Raw genomic sequence first — 16,877 nt, 5'->3', positions numbered from 1 at the left:
GATGTTGATCTTTCTTGTTTAAGAAAATTACCTTATTGACTTAAATGGTAACTCGCTTCCTCTATGCATACTAAGGAGGTGTGCCGCCGGAGACTTTTGCCACAAATCTGAGACTAGCTACCACTTCCGGATCTTGGATGCTCGCTTCATGGGGGTTGATGCGAATAATTCGACCTAGCCTATGTCGTGAGAAGACGTGAGAAATGAAAAAGTTCCCATTATACATGTACCATATGCCTGATGCAAACGATTCAGCCCCAACATGAATTGTTCTCCTAGTCTCACAAAAATGTCAGAGTAGGTCTCATTCTACCGTGTTGCGGCGGACGATCTAGGCCTTGAAAGTTTGATGAACAGATGGAAGAAAGTCGATTCATGGTTCTGGAGACAACAGAGAGCAAGCAAATAGCAAAATCCATCAGTGCTGTACTTTCCGCCATCATTATTCAAGCCTGCTGTACTGATATACATATGACAAACTCCCAGACTATGAAGGTAAATCCGTGGCCGGGTCCAGTTCGGGGTGTGTTTTTTTGGGACAGGGAGCGGTCGCAAGGCGCCGCGCGTGCTCACAAGGAAAAGACACATTAACAATGATAAATGTGTATTGGTCGACGTGGGAAACAAAGAACCATGTGACTTATTTATCGATCTCCTGTACGGTAAATCTATTATTTGTTTTCCAAACAGATACATGTATCATCCAGATCTTTCCTTGTTGACTGACTAAGTCGCAAAATCTGGAAAGCATAACTATGAACTGGGTTATTGGTAATTACAACCTAAGATTTTGCATTTGGCCAACGAGGCAAGACAAGACGTGCTTGTCGATTCGGGTTTGATAGGTGCCTAAGGGGACAGGTGGCTGGCTACATGTAACGCAACATAGATATTACTATGAAGGCTACTAGTCAATGGATCACTAGTTTCGTTTGACCTTGGATGATACTGTATTGATGAGAAATTTACATCACGCTTGGAAACTGCATTCAAAGTGGTACAGGAACTATGAACTTTTCGGCGTTAAATCCACCGCGTGGTAGGATTCCAGATCCGTGGGACATTCCATTGACGTTTCCACTCTTGTTCGGCTCGTGCTTCCTGGACTCGAGAGTTTTCTAAAGCGTCGCGCAAGGCTTTGGTTGCCTGCAAAACTCGCGTATTGCCCACAGGACTGACTTCCGGTTCAAAATGGTATTGTAGTGTCAGACCTTCCGACACATGAGCGACAACTTTAGATAAGTCCTTGAAGATGTTGAGGCATGAGCGATAAAATTGGTTTTCACTTTCTTGGAGTTCCCATTGGCAAAGTTTTTCCTGCCGTAATTCCGGTAGCGACAGTCTACGCCTGGCTTTTGATTCTTGAAGGCGTGTGCGTGTAACCTCTAAAGCCATAGTTGAGCCACGAACCAAGGCTATCTGATGGTCCAATGAATTTATTTCCGGAAGGTCATGTCCGGTAGGAAGCGCAACAGAGTCTATTAAGAATCGCTTTGGTGAACTGGGTGATCGGCTATAGATGCTGGATGATGCACCGCTGGAATAGCGTTCCTCAGTTGCTTCCAAGGGCATGGCAAGAATGTGAAGAAGGACAATTGTTTCCAAGGAAATAACACCGGAGTTTTAAAGCCACAAACTTATTAATTACTTTGCCGATATTGTTCACATCGACCGCACTCTCCCGAACCCTCGAGTCGGCATCCCACGAACTTCAGTGAAATGAGCATCAAATAGATGTGCACCTGAAGAACTCTCCGGAAGTGCCTCCTCAGATCCTAAGAGCTATCCCATAGTCTATAATTTTCAATGGGCTCACGTTGAGGTAGTACCGAACAAATGTGATAAATCACAAATGACCATTTTGGACAGACGATTAACCAAATTAGAAAACACTGGTAGCTAACATAGGTTTCTTATGCCCAACCTATCAAGGGTGATAGACAGGGCATGGAAATGACAGAGAATGCTGAGGGAGAGTGGTGAGTTGAGGGAGAGTGGTGAGTTGAGGGAGAGTGGTGAGTTGAGGGAGAGTGGTGAGTTGAGGGAGAGTGGTGAGTTGAGGGAGAGTGGTAAATTGAGGAGAGTGGTCGAATATGGGGATTAGCGAGAACCCCGCGTCACCTAATCCCGATATCTGTCACTCCAAATGGCATATCGGGAAACAAGGTCTCGTAGCTATCAGCTTTGTTGCAGTACTACTCTTAACCGGCCACTCCCTCAAAATTCATCACAGCTACTTACATTACTGCTGAACATAGTGCTAGGAGAACATGATGAAACAGTCCGTCAGATTAGCAGTCTAATTCGCAATCTCTGGCCAAACCTGCGGGCATGGAGAGCGTGGTTTATGATTATCCTAATCTTCTTTCTATGGGTGATAACCACGGCTAAATAGGGGAGTAATCTGCCTTGCTCACGCAATAGTAGGGATTTACATGCTCTTGCGCTTCAATAATGAACACGAACACCGGTACCGACTGCCATTATTGAGACCCTGGGATGAAAATGACTAATTTGCATACCTAAACCTGCATTGAACCCGCGTCAAGTAAATTGCGTATTTTATTCGGTGATTAAGCAGTAGCCGATTGTACTTGTTGAAAGTGTCTTGGAAGGAATGCTGTATTATTCGACATCCCATCTATTGCACAATCTCTCCTGATTTCAAGTGTTACCCGGAGGCGTACTGATTACTTCGATATTAGAGATGTGCCTACTTCTAAGATCTTCAGTTGACCTGAAATATAACGGTTGTATGTAACATGTTCGTTATCAATAGAGGGGTAATTTCCTCAGTATCAAAGCAGTACAAAAGCTTTTACGTTAGCAATACTAGAGCGTAAAGTTCATCGCAAAGAACGGCAGTAAGCGGTCTAAGCCCCAAGTTCTATAGTCGACATTTCTTTCTGTCTGGGGATGGCTCCAGAAATTGGACACGGCGTTTTGTTCCCCGAGAGCAGTAGCATACTCTGTTTGACGGCCAACAAGCGATTCGGTGATCCGCACGGCCGAAATTTGCGTATACTTGCTGATCATTGAGAAACTCATGCATGGATTTTGGAAAGCCACCGATTTTGTGATGAAAAGTAGAGTTGGCAATCTCGATTGAGATAACCTCTTCCAGGCTATTAACAGTAAAAGCAACCTTTTTGCGATAATACCCACACTCAGAACACCCGTCATCGTTGCTAACCGGGCCAAGGTGATATCCCCCTGCAGTTTGGAATCGAGGTCCCGGAAACTCAGCGAGCACTCTCTTGATCAGGTAGCTGGCATGCGGACTTGAACAGAGAATTGAACCTTCACAATAGAAGATTCCCTGGTCTCTGACGGGCGCTTGATCCAATTCAAAGAACAAAAATCCTGTTGCCAGTATGGCACGAACAAGCTCATCTGGGATGCCGTATGACAATTCAGAAAGATCTTCCAATCTACTCACATCATCCAGTCTTGGTAAAGGCCAAGGAAGAGAATGGTTTAGTCGAAATATATGCGCTCTCATCCGGTCAGGAACATAATTAAGTGCCTCATAGAAGCCCTGCTCGCCATCCATGGATGGTGAGGACATTGCCGCTCTAATAATGCGTGGGACTGCCCCGTCCTGGAGAATGCTCCCCATAGGGGCATCTTGTGCCTTAGCCTCGGAGCTTGGAAGACCCGTACCGACTGAGACAAGCAGGTCGTGAGTCCCGTGTGAAGGCCAAATAATGGCGGATTCTTTCAATGCGATTGCTAAGGGATTGTTGGCACGCACTCCACCGTCCTGCAAAGGACCAAATCCGGGGAGAGATTTTGTTTGGAAAAACCTGACTAAATGTTAGCTTGAGCAGGAAAATATATTATCTATTGCTGAAATAGCTTACCAAGGAGCGGCGACACTGCATCGAGCGCTGTACAATGGCAAATGTTAGCTTCCCCAGAAACAGAGGACAGAATATAACCAGGTGCCGAGAGGATGTAGGGGCAAAGGACCAATAGCACTCACACTTCCCAAAGAAAAGGATTCTGGCTTTCGTCTTCTGGTTTCAGAAACTCGTATGCCGAATCGACGGCACGTTGACCAATACCACGATAATTTGCGAGCACGCAAGCTTTCCCATCGGAGATGCGACTTGTAATGATAGCTAGTCGACTGCCCGCAGAAAGTGTTGTGCTCACATCAAACATTCGTCGCGCTGGATTGATTGCTTCTTTAAGTGTATTTTCCAGGTTGTCTCCATCATATTGGCCGTCTGCAAAGAAGCCGACCAGACATTTTATCCATTTAGCGCAACTAGTAACTGAAAGTTTTTGCGACGGCGCCGAGGCCAACTGGAAGACTTTTCGGGCAAAAGCTGGGAATTTCCGAAAACTATCTTCGGTCGAGGTGCCATTCAGGATGAGATCTATTTCGTTCAAGGCTCCTGCTTCATGGTCAGATAATCCAAGTGCATGAGGAGAAAGGTAAAACAAAAGCAGTATTCCCGGGGCTGACTAGATAATATAATTGCCACGTACCAACGCTTGTTCCTGTGCTTAGGTCAAATATATCACGTATACATATTCCATGACCAAGCCGGCTTTCCAATGCACGTAGGAGACCAAGTTGAATGATGCCACGGACCCCACCACCATCTAGACTAAGCACAAGGGGTCGTTTCGTGGGCGGTAGCTGACGAATTGTGAGCGGAGAAGGCTTATGGCATAATGGACACTTCATAATATCGAAGTGATATTCAGCGCATTTGTTCCGTGTTCCGAAAATCACAACGCAGGTATCACAAATTGCATGCCGGCACGTCAACATATGCTCTGGTGGTCGACATAAGCAATAGAAACACGTCGTTGTTGAACTTAGACCATTCCATCGAAGGTAATAGCTACGTAATATTTCCTTTCTGACAGTTGCAGATGAACGTGTTGGACCCATCGACCGAAAATACTGCATAAAATGTTCAAACACGGTGTTGCAATGTTGGTGCTCATCGCCATCCTCCAATGTACGCCATCCGTCCAGACAGTGTCTGCGATAAAGTCTATTAAAAACAAGGTGGGGATCAAAGCCTATGGCTATCAGTGCTGCCCTATTAAAGGTGGGTGCTGTAATAAACAACACCGTTACTCACCATGCATTCCAGGAGGGTAGGCGTTCATTAATAGCGCTGATGCAATGAAAGCGTGGACTCCATCTTTGGCATGGATATAACTGGTTGCTTGTTTAATGAACTCGATCAAGCATTCTGTCCTAATGCTGTTGAGCTGGTGGTTTTCTCGGGCAACTTGAAGGCAATCCAGGATGCTAGCTTCCGAGGTACCAAGTTCTAGACGCAGTGTACGCGTCCAAAGGGTACTTAGGTGTATAGCCGAGAAAGATAGGCCTTGTCGGCTTTGTTCCACCCGGATGTCTTGGATTTCATTGAGAATGAGACGCCGTAATGGCTCAAAAGCTGCTGTTGGGGATAATTCGTACCGATCGCGTAGGTCTAGGACGGTGACATCCTTATTAAGTCTCTCTGTGGCATGTAGCTCATGGGAAGCTTTACATAGATCCTCAATTCCATGATTTTGAGCTCCTGTTAGAACTACCACGATACTCATCAAATCCGGAATGGACTGAGAGCCGATCGTGACAGTTTGGCGGGGTCTCTTAAGCAGCTGACAGGCGTCGCGAATGTCAGACTGGGTATCTACAAACAGACAAAAGACATTGGTCCACGGCAAAAGCATCTGGGAGATGACTTGTTGCTGCATCTCCGTTGCTCGCCGAGACCCGTCTTGGAGAATGCGATAACGTTGAACATTGTCCGATGACCAGCGGCGCAGACCTGATTCACCCAGCCCGGACACATTGGAAAGGCTGCTTTCTGCCAACAGGATAGGATTCTGGGTGCTCGCAGTTCTTGTGCTAAGATGCAGTCGGACCAGACCAGCTGGACCTCTGCGAGTAATATTGTTGTGAGGGAAGAGTGCGCGAAGCGCTTTGATCCGGCTCCCATTCCCTGCGAAGTACACTACCGAAGGAAATTGAGTATGTGGATGGCTCATTCCCTGAACTAGTTGTTCCATTCGTCCCGTGTCTACCAAGGTCCAGCCTGTGGGGTCCGAGACGAGATCTAGCCATGCTGCCATTGAAATCGAAAGAAAGATAGTGAAGTATCAGAAATTTCAAGAACAAGAAGCCTTAAGTATCAGACATATTGGTGAGCGTGCGTACAGATTATTTCTCTAAAAATCAAAAAGTACTGGCGCTGCTATTTCTGCGGTGCGTTTTGAAGATGATGTTTATTATTTTTAGAGCCTGTGATTCAAAATCTCTTGTATATCGTAAAATGGATTGGTACCATCTGAATATACGACTCACAATTTTTCAATGTGGAGAAAATTTGATCTTTATGCTGAGGTTTGGGAAAGAGTTTGCCGCTCTGAGAATGTAACACGAAGTAGCACCAAAAAGAAGGCCACATTGTGCTTACCAGCGATTGGAATTTTAAGGTGCCTGCTGCGCCGTTCCACAGTTGAACAAGGCTTAAGCTTGGTGCCATTTGTTTTTTCAAGCGCCAATTGCCGAGGACAGAAAATGGATTTGTTGCTTTTGGCGGGGCCATAAATCATTTATCTCTTATAGGTTGAAGGTCAGTCATTATTATAGTGAAGGGACGGCAAAATTGATGGGCCCTGAATGATTTCGCTCAGCTAGGACAAACTTAATTAGTGTGGGAAATATACAGGACATGATTCCTCGAACTTTGCAAGTACAAAATAAAAGTATTTGTTATCTGGGACGTCTTATTTTTTAAGCGGGTCCAAGCCTTATGACAATGTCTAGAGAATTCGGACGTGGATATTCACAAAATCGAGGGAGGAAGCTTCTTTCCTTACGACCTTGTTGGTTCAATACACGAAGCTTTCTAGATATTTATATAGGGAATCGGATCATTTCCTCTGCTCAGGTTCGGGATATTTTGCCATTTTGACGATCTTTTTTGTTGATATGATGGCTCCGCTACTTGAAATTCTCCGAAGTTGTCTTCGACGACAGAGCCACACCCACACGCTCGAGGACCATCAAGTGGTCCAAGAGGAGCCTCGTGAAATCTCAGGAAAAGAAACATCATACACAAGGATGCTCAAGGAAGAGGCGCAGATGAACTGGATCTATAACCTCCTCGCCAGCGGAGGAAACTGGGTGCTGCTCGCTGGGTATTTGGTCATTCCAGGCACATTCACCTCGTTGAAGGACTCAAGTAGTGTGGAAGAGACACTAGAGAAGAACGACGCAGGACGGGTGATTCTTAGCACTATACAAAATCCTCCACTCCTTGTATTTGCCTGCATATTCCTAGTTGCCGGTGCAACTGTGCTAGCGTGGCTATTCACAAGGTATAAAGCCAACTACTCTTGGTTGATCAATAAAATTTTCATGTAAGATAGCCTCCTGAAACAAACAACGGAGGCTGATTGATCGAATTGCAGGCCAGCATCCTTGAATGCAGCGGCTGGTTTGCTCACCACGATTGTCAACGTTTGCGCTTCACAGGGTGGAGACTGGTCTGTCATGGCTCTGGTAACAACCATTGTCACAGGAGTAACCCTGGTTATATGCCTGGGACTTTCCATCTTTTACAAGATTTACAAATTGCGAAAAGTGATCCAAAGTGACGCATGCCGATTCAGCTATTTTGAGATAACCAGGGTACGTGAGGACCCCATTAACCGTGTGCTTGACGAGGTTAAAGAGTGGGATCGGGTTATTCGGTTCTATGTTGGAAACGACGAATTTAGCAGCGCACAGAATCTGGCGCCGCTTTTAGACTTGGTGATACAATACTGCTGGCTATCTGATCAAAGAACACGCTCTGTGTGGGTGGAGATATTAGCTGACAATCAAGGGTAGGTCTTGAATTGGTCACAATCGCTCTCGAGTACCTCTGGCGCTAACAATACATTAGAGTCTTATCTTCCTTGCAGGATGGTGACTTTATTAAAAATAGCAAAGTAAAAGTTACGCGTGAGCATAATATTATTATGGAGTTCGCGCGAGACTCAAAGGTAGTACCTACTATCGGGAGGTCTCCTTGAGCTGGTAAGGGGGACAAAAGCCAACGTTGTCCACACGGAAATAATCAAAAGAAGAACTTTGATTGGTTCACCTGGGATATGTCAGAGTCTACACATAGTACTTGAGTTTGGTTCTCCCCTTGCATGCACAATGCAGATTTTAATGCGTTCATATTCATCTATAACGAGAGGATAGGGTACAGTATTAAAAAATTGATATTTGGCCATCCTAAGCTCAGGGAAGTTGCAACCCCAATGATGCTCGGACAATATAGGAGACAAACTTGAGCTTCCTTCTACATATTGTAACGGTTCTGGTGCCCAAAAAGTCAAATCGTCGAGGCAATACCAGGTAGAATCAGGGCCATACTTTTGCACGTTGTATTCTTACAAGGGGTGTTCTCTATCCGCTTCCCCCACTGTACACTATAGGAAGTCTGTACCATACTTATCGTTTTATAAAAGTGGAGGGCAGCATGTGTCATTGACACGGTCAAAAGGTCATGTGATTTGCTAGATTATACCAGTGCTCCAACACTTATCTACACGACCTAAAAGGAACCAGGCGTATGTCCTTTTCAGAATTACGTATAATGCGACACTTGGCCTCTACACATATACAGTACGCAAGTTGTCCCATTCCCCAACCCCAAGGCAAGCAAGGAAAACTACACTGTATCTTAAACCGTGCATTCACTTGTAAACCCAATACATCTGACATCTCCCTACACCGCCTTTAAAACCGCCTCCCAAGGGATGGCGTACCTCAACAATCTAGCACGAGTGGTTGAACCGAGATGGCGCCAAACCTAGCCCCTTCTAAACACGAGCTTATCTATGACATGATCCACAGTGGGGAGCTATCTATTTCACAGATGACACAGGCTGCTGGCTGCAATAGGAGTACCATCCTGAGAATCTCTTCCAATATACGGATGTTCGGCAGTCGACCTCGTAGCATCACCCCAGTCATGCTCGAGGCTTTGTGTGATCATTTACTCGAAAATCCCACCCTGTACCTCGACGAGATGGCGATTTTTCTATGGGACGAAATCGAGTAGAAGACCGTAATGGTCCGCGAAAAAGGACAGCCACGGGTCATCACCGCTTTCAATGGTTTCCCGAGTGTATTCAGTAGCGAGATCGGGCGGTATGCTCTCGGTAGCGAGTAGTCTGGTTTCCCAGGCTTCCGCAGAACTACAATTCACGCGCTTCTCCATCGCAGTTGGTGGTATCCTAGTTCAATCGACGACGTGAAAATCTGAGTGATGATCGTTCCGAGATATTTCCAGAGACGTTTGCAGATCAGCGTGGGCAGACTGTCCTCGCCTGGTGCTGTTGTGCCTTTGGCAGCCTTGAGCGGTCGATAGATTTCTGTCTCGGAGATTGGATGCCATCGGACCTCGGTAGGGGTATAAGCGGTTGCTTCCTCTTGCGCAGGCGCCATAGATGGGAAAAAGGAGCTCATGAGCGCTTGAGCTTTCTCCGCGTTGTCAGCTAGCTCCTTGTCACCAACTAATGGCTTTTTTGTATTAACTTTAAACTTCTTTCGCTACAGTACACAAAGGCATCGGACAGACATTTTAATCACATGGTGGGCCCTCTGTTTTGAAGACACTCATAGCAAAATGTTAAGTTTTCATTATCCATTCAAGAGGAACTATCTTTATACTCCGGAACTTTCACTGGTCTGCGGGAGACAATTTGACAATCCTGCCGTTTCTTGTACGCTTGGAGATACTTTGCTATGGTGAATAATGGACTTGACCGAAGGTATAAGCCAGCAGTGACCAAATCTAGCGGAAGGCCTCCAAGTTGTCTCGCCAGAACCTCTGCGTCAGAGTCTTATGAAGAAAAATGTTAGAAAGCGATGACCGTAACAATCAATGACATACCGAATTGAGATTTGTTCCTTCCCGATCGGGTTTGGAGGATCTTAAGCCTGTCTTCCACATTTTCCAAGGGGCTGACCTGGACTTTTTGTCCAGCAATGAGACCTGGTCTTCGCGTGGTGACAATAACGGTTCCATGAGAAGCTGAGGGGTAGAACGTCTCAATGTCGAAATGCTCTAAACTGTCGTATCCATCAAACACAAGAAGCCATCTTGTGTTTGTCGCGTCAGATAGCCACTCATGTACACGTACCATGATGTCCCTCTCGTGAAGATCTCGAATGTCTTGATACTGAAATATGAGAGTGGCCAAAGTTCGAAAGCTTTTGTTCATCGTACTCTCTGATGATGCATCGAGCCAAAAGCACGATTCATAATAATTGGAGAAGCGATGACCGTAGGCAATGGCAAGTTGCGTCTTGCCCACTCCACGAATGCCACCAAAGACCAGACGATGTAGTTTCTGAGACATACGGCTCGATTCCAAGCGCCTGATCTCATCAAGCTGTGATTCGCGCCCAACGAAGTGCCCTGATGCTAGATAGGGCGCCCGACCAAAACACAGCCCACGGCGAATCTGAAAGCTGAAAGCCATGAGAGATCTCATCTCATGAATGATCTCGTCAAGCTCGGACTTTCGCTTCAAATGATCATCACTAACTGGGTTGTGCATGATAAAAGACCGGATATCTTCAGCAATCGATTTCAGGAGCGACTCGACCGTTGTTATGTCACCGAATGTCCTGATGGCCTCGGCATATCGCTTTTCCCATGTGTCGTCTCCATCAAAGACGAATTCGAGAATTCTTTTCATCCTCGCAGCGTGCCCGCTACAATTATCAACAATTAGGCTCAAGCAGCAGAATGAATCTGCAGAGTCGGAGTGCTCCAATAGTGTCTGAATAATATCAACAACGATAGGAAGTTGGCATCGCACGGTTCGCAGGGTCTTAGGCAACATGCTAGTGGCGGAAGCATCATCCAAGGACCTAATAGACTCCTGAAGGATGGTGATAGTAGCGGAAATACCGCTGATCACGTCCGAGCACGTCATATCTTCGTGGAGGAGAGGACGAAGTGTCGCTAGATTATCGAGCGAAATGGAGTAGGTGGCAAAGGCTCAAAAGACACAGTGTAAGATGATAAATTCTTTTCCTTGAGTGATGAAGAAGAAACAGCCCTTTATTTAAGCGTTGGCAGTGGCTCCCGATTCAATCACCCTTCAATCAACCAAAAGGTCAAGCGGTTCTCCGCCGTAAGGCGCTGAGGGGGATTGGAATGCACGTGACCAAAGCCAGTGCCTAGCTCCTAGGAGTAATTGACTCTCTCGATGTTAAGAGGTCCCCTCTAAATTAATTTCACGGGGTGTCTTTGGCTAGCCAAATTAGGTCTGGCGTCACTGAGAAATGAGCCTGAAAATCAATGAAAGAGAACAAAGTGATTAAACTTATCAAGATCAGTTTGTACGCATTCCAGGAGCACAGTGGCCGCTTCTTAGTGCCAAATAGCGCCCAGGAAACCCAATGCAGCTTCTGAGGTCTTTTATCCTCATATTGGGGAATCAAAATCCTGTTCTTGTTCACAGTTTCATTAATGTATGGAGGCTTAAGTGCGGTTTCTGAGACCATATCTTGGCCTTCTGGGAATCATCGAATGAAGTAGATTTGTGCGCAGGTGAGGTGAAGTTGTCCTTTGAAATTCATACTCGGTCCTCAGGTGAAATCAGATGCAGAAGAATTTTACAGTAGTAGTACAGTAGTAAAAGATTTCATTTACCCCGACCTCTCTCTCGCAAAGCGATACACAGGATACAGCAGCTATATATATCCTTGTATGTACATGTGTAACGTCCCTCTTCCTGAAAACAAACTTGGACCTCGTCAAGGCCTCTCATGGCCTATTAGCCGTTCAGGTTATTAGGCTGCCCTCATGGCGCGCGGCTTTTGAATCGTTGTGACGCCTCAGCGAAGTCTAGGATGGCCTTGACCGTCCTAGCCCACGACACGGTGTCTGGCTTACCTTTCTCACCTTCAGTTGAACCTCCCAGCAGACTCGATACGCTGTTGCATGCGTCCCCCACTTCACTTCTTAGCTTCCGTCGAACTTCCCTCAGATTTGGGCACTCCAGCACGTGGGTGACCGTTTCTTGCGCGCCGCACATTTTTCAGTGTGCATTGCGATCAAACTCTGTTGCTCCGAATGTAAACTTTTCCTCACTAGCAAAGCAAAAAGCAGATAATAATCCCTCACTGTATTGTTTGAGGGTGGTTAGATTCATTGAATTGCAGCGCTGCAGCGCCTTTTGCCCAGCATTACGGACGATCTAAGTGAACGTTTCTCCAGACTTGACGAAGTTGATGGCGGGCCTTAAAATTAGGCTTACCTCTACAAAGTACCTTGTTGTTCGAACATGGAACGAGACGTATAATAAGAGAAAAATCCCACAGAGACAATTACTTGTTAGATCTATTGTTCGGGAACTATAAGATATATTCGCGAAACAATGGCCCTCTCCGCTGCTAGCACTGATGCAGTAAGCCATACTTTCTCCCATAAAAGCCTTCCTCTCCCAAGTTTGAACCACGCATGTAAACTTCACGGGACACCAACCACTAGACCCTTTCAGTCTTTTGGCTATTCGGGCGCCTCAAAAGCCACATCTGTGATCCGAGTATCATCTCCAGTAATAGCTAAAGTCCCAACTAGAGCGGTAGCTTTGAGAACTAGCTCTGTGGACCTTACTAGCAACGCATTTCCTACCGCCTTGAGCTATCTACGAACGTCCCAAAGAACCATTTCCTCCCATGTTCCGCAACACAATATACAAAGCGCCACTATATCACAGCAGAATATTGCAAGCCTACCCAGTACATTGGTTTCTACGACAAACTCATCTTTATCGGGGAGCACTTCTGAATTCAACGGAGCCGGATCCGAGCGCGGAAATCTCCCTACTGTGACTGCCATCATCGTCCTTGTTTCTTTCATTTGGCTCCTGTGGCAGTGATTTAATTTCTGGCAATTGTTACTACGCCAGACTCACCTTTCACGTGATGCGGTGAAGCTAAAAGGCTCAGAAGTGCATTTCAACCTAGGACAATAGACCCATCAATTTGCCGACCTCGCACGACTGGGAGAAGGCTACAATACCAATATTGATTCACCTATGGGCACAGACTGCATATTAATCATAAAGAGCTACACGATAAGACGCGCATCCACATTTTGAGCTTCGAATTGGTTTTATTTCGGCTTTTGATACATTAATTCTAGGATAAAAACAATACACGAAGGTATCGAGGTCTGTAAATGCATTGTTCGTTCGTATTGGAGAGACTCGTTGAAAAGTGAACACCTTCCCAGACCCCATCTTTGTTAGGATTTACCAGTAATTCCACTTTGGAACAAGACTTGAGCGGGCGAATCCGGAAACACATGGAGCCTCTATGTACACTATCTCCTTATTTGTATGCACATTTTGCAGGACTGGCGGTGTTAACGGAGTAACTCCTCAGAAGCGCTCTTCTGCCAGGAGGGAGAGGGGAACTCCATCATGGCTTTGGTGCATGATCCATATCATGTAACCCTGTTTCAGTATTTGATATTTATTTATAAGACACGCTGCTAGTTAGTTAACCTAAATGTTTATTCACAAATGGAGGTGACTTCCATGGTGCGATGTTTATTTGCGTTCCGATGATATTCGACACCCTATTAGACTGGAACCGACCTCCTTGGGTATTATGGGTAAGAGGGAAAAAAAAAAAAAAAAAAAAAAAAAAAAAAAAAAACAAGATTGCTGTTGATACGACTTCAGTAAACACTTTGCCGCAGGGTGGTTATAGATAGGACAATACATTAAACAACACTTCGTTTAATGCCACTGTCTTCACGCCTAAACCATTAGACATGGGAAACTTAATTTTGACCAGTAAATCTACCATCGGACCTAGTTATATAGCCACAACGGAGCCATCACCATTGGTTCACCTATAAATACATGCACTACAGGCTCTAGGGCAGAATTTTCCTGTTTGTCAATCGTTTGAGACCTTTGTGTACAACTGGTCATTTGGCCCTCATTGAAGTTCTAGCTTCCATCCATCTCGTCATTATGAGGGACAGTGGCCCTGAGCAATGCAGGCATGGCAGATATGGCCAGGGATACTTTGTCGATGTGGATGCCCTCCGCGAGCAAGAGTACCCTCTCCTAAGTCGTATGTCCCCATACTGGAGATTATTCAATCCACTTGTACTGACCATTATCTTCCACGGTTACAGAGACAACGTATCTTGATCACGCCGGTACAACTCTCTATGCCAAGTCATTAATCACGGCGTTCTCGCGTGATATGCAATCCAATCTATTTGGAAATCCACATTCAATGTCCGTGTCATCGCGATTGTCTACACAGCGCACAGAGGATGTACGATCACGGGTTCTCAATTTCTTCAATGCCAGCCCCGACGAGTTTGATGTGGTGTTCGTGGCAAATGCGACTGCGGCTATTAAGCTGGTTGCAGACTCATTTCGGGATTTTGATTCACGAGGTTTCTGGTACGGTTACCATGTTGATTCTCATACCAGTGTTATCGGTGTACGGGAGGTCGCCAAGATGGGTTATGAATGTTTCCATGATGCCGATGTGAATGCTTGGATCTCCGAACTACGTAAAGCTCAGTCAAGAGCGCCCAAGCTGTTTGCTTTTCCGGCCCAGTCTAACATGAACGGCCGACGTCTCCCTGTCCGATGGTGCGAGCAGATCCGTTCCGCTGCCGATGGAGGAGCGAATGTGTTCACCCTGCTTGACGCCGCCTCGTTTGTGTCAACAGCTGCTCTCGACCTGGGGGATGCAAATGCTGCGCCAGATTTTACGGCGCTCAGCTTTTACAAGATTTTTGGATTTCCTGATCTAGGAGCGTTGATTGTCCGAAAAAGCGCTGCCCGCATTCTAGAACGGCGTAAGTTCTTCGGTGGGGGGACAGTGGATATGGTGATAGCGTCCGGAGCGCAATGGCATGCGAAAAAAGAAACGACGATCCATGAGCAACTTGAAGACGGTACCCTTCCTTTTCACAGCATTATCGCGCTGGATGCCGCCATTGACACGCACGAACGTCTATACGGGTCAATGGCAAATATTTCTGCCCACACTGGGTTCCTCGCCAAGCGAGTCTATGATCGACTTTCTGCATTGACCCACTTTAACGACAAGAAGGTCTGTCGGATCTACCAATCAGATTATGGAAATCAAGCGCTTCAGGGCCCGATCATCGCGTTCAATCTCAGAAACAGTCGAGGCGAGTGGGTTCCTAAAACTGCGGTCGAGAAACTAGCAACATTGCGGAATATCCAACTGCGTTCTGGATCAGTTTGCAATCCTGGAGGAACGGCCCGGTCTCTTGGATGGGTGGGTACAGAGCTGCGCCATCATTATGCTGCCGGTTTACGATGCGGTGACGACCACGATGTATTAGGCGGTCGACCGACCGGTATTCTGCGTGTCAGTTTGGGTGCGATGACCAGCCAAAAGGATATTGACGCACTGACTGATTTCATCGAGGAGTTTTATGTGGAGAAAGCTCCTCGTATACTTTCACTGAACCCGTCCATGGACGAGAATAACGTGATTACTCCTCACTTTTATGTTGAAAGTCTGACGATCTTTCCCATCAGAGGTTGTGGCGCATTCAATATTCCCAAAGGCAGGCGTTGGGTGGTCAAAAGAGAAGGACTTGTATGGGACCAAGAATGGCACCTCGTTCATCATGAAACTGGTGTTCCGCTGAAGCGAAACGAACACCCGCGGATGGCTCTGGTACGCCCCTTTCTCGATATTGATCGCGGCATACTGCGCGTCACCTGCGATGCCCCAAATGATCAATTAAGCCTCGAAGTTCCTTTGACTTGGAAGGATACCTGTATGACTCTGATGACTACTCCGGTACGTTTGAGTTGTCAAAAAGGGTCGGTCAATGCCTACAGAGATAGGTTGTGTCTTCGTGCCTACGCCTCACCTGTGGTCTCGGCGTTCTTTACCGAAATTTTAGGGGTACCTTGTACACTCGCACGTTTCTTCTCCCAGGATCCAAGTCTGGACATGCAGCTACCACAACTTGCCAGCACCTGGAAAGATCGACTATGGAGATATACTGGATGGGAGGTTTTGCCAAGTAATCGATCTGCGCGCAAGACTGGCCAAAAGTATCTGCTCCTATCTAGCGAGACATCCACCTTGATTGTCTCTAGATCGTCTGTCAATCGTCTGAATGAAACCATCAAGGCCAACACCGAGCATACCTCTGACATCAGCAAAGTCATTGCGGCAAATTTATTCCATGGCAATATTGTAGTAGCCGAGCAAACCTCTGAGCGGGAGAGGGCAGAACAACCTTTTATTGAGGATCACTGGTCGTCTGTTCGCATTGGACAAGACCAGCTTCGCTTTGATGTTTTCGACCCGTGCCTGCGTTGTCAGATGCTATTCGTCGGCCAGTCTATGGGCCCGCGACGTAATGAAATTCTTGCTGCGCTCCCCAAGATGCGAAAGGCCGATGGCAAAACTATGTTCGGTAGATATGCGGCGATTTCTACAAATGCAGCCTACACTGGTTCGGAGGAGTCGAGCAGCAAGACAATCATGGTTGGCGATGTTGTGTTGCCCTCATATCAGAATCACTGAGCCACTCAACTGCGAGGTTCTTTCATGGGCTATCGGACTTTCTGTTGCCCTTTCGGCGCCTTGGTCTTTCTCGAGAAGTGTACTGATATGTATCGATATCAAGCATAAAATATGAATTATCATTTTATTGAACCAAGAAAAGAAGTTCTACCATACAAACTAGAACCATCTTATTTTCTTCTTGAAGTTGTTGTTAAATTTTTTTCTTCATTCGTGACTGGAGCCGTTCAGATCAAGAACGAAAGTCCTTGGAACCTATTTGGAA

At 46.2% G+C, this 16,877-nt stretch overlaps 2 protein-coding genes across 2 annotated transcripts; one reads left to right on the top strand and one right to left on the bottom strand.

The window, feature by feature from the left end:
• Nucleotides 1-9,897: 9,897 nt before the first annotated feature.
• Nucleotides 9,898-10,983, bottom strand: N7446_003970 (uncharacterized protein; the record flags this gene model as incomplete). Its single annotated transcript, XM_058512719.1, has 1 exon — nt 9,898-10,983. One exon carries the CDS (start codon nt 10,981-10,983, stop codon nt 9,898-9,900), a length of 1,086 nt encoding a protein of 361 aa, XP_058374048.1.
• Nucleotides 10,984-14,043: 3,060 nt separating this feature from the next.
• On the top strand, nt 14,044-16,612 carry N7446_003969 (uncharacterized protein; the record flags this gene model as incomplete). Its single annotated transcript, XM_058512718.1, has 2 exons — nt 14,044-14,146; nt 14,211-16,612. 2 exons carry the CDS (start codon nt 14,044-14,046, stop codon nt 16,610-16,612), a joined length of 2,505 nt encoding a protein of 834 aa, XP_058374047.1.
• Nucleotides 16,613-16,877: the final 265 nt, after the last annotated feature.

The sequence above is a fragment of the Penicillium canescens genome (assembly GCF_028828765.1).
Source record: "Penicillium canescens strain IBT 15451 chromosome Unknown utg000003l_segment0_segment0, whole genome shotgun sequence".
Classification (NCBI taxonomy): Eukaryota; Fungi; Ascomycota; class Eurotiomycetes; order Eurotiales; family Aspergillaceae; genus Penicillium; species Penicillium canescens.
The sequence above is the reverse complement of the archived record's forward strand: the minus strand, read 5'-3'. Positions and strand labels throughout refer to the sequence as shown.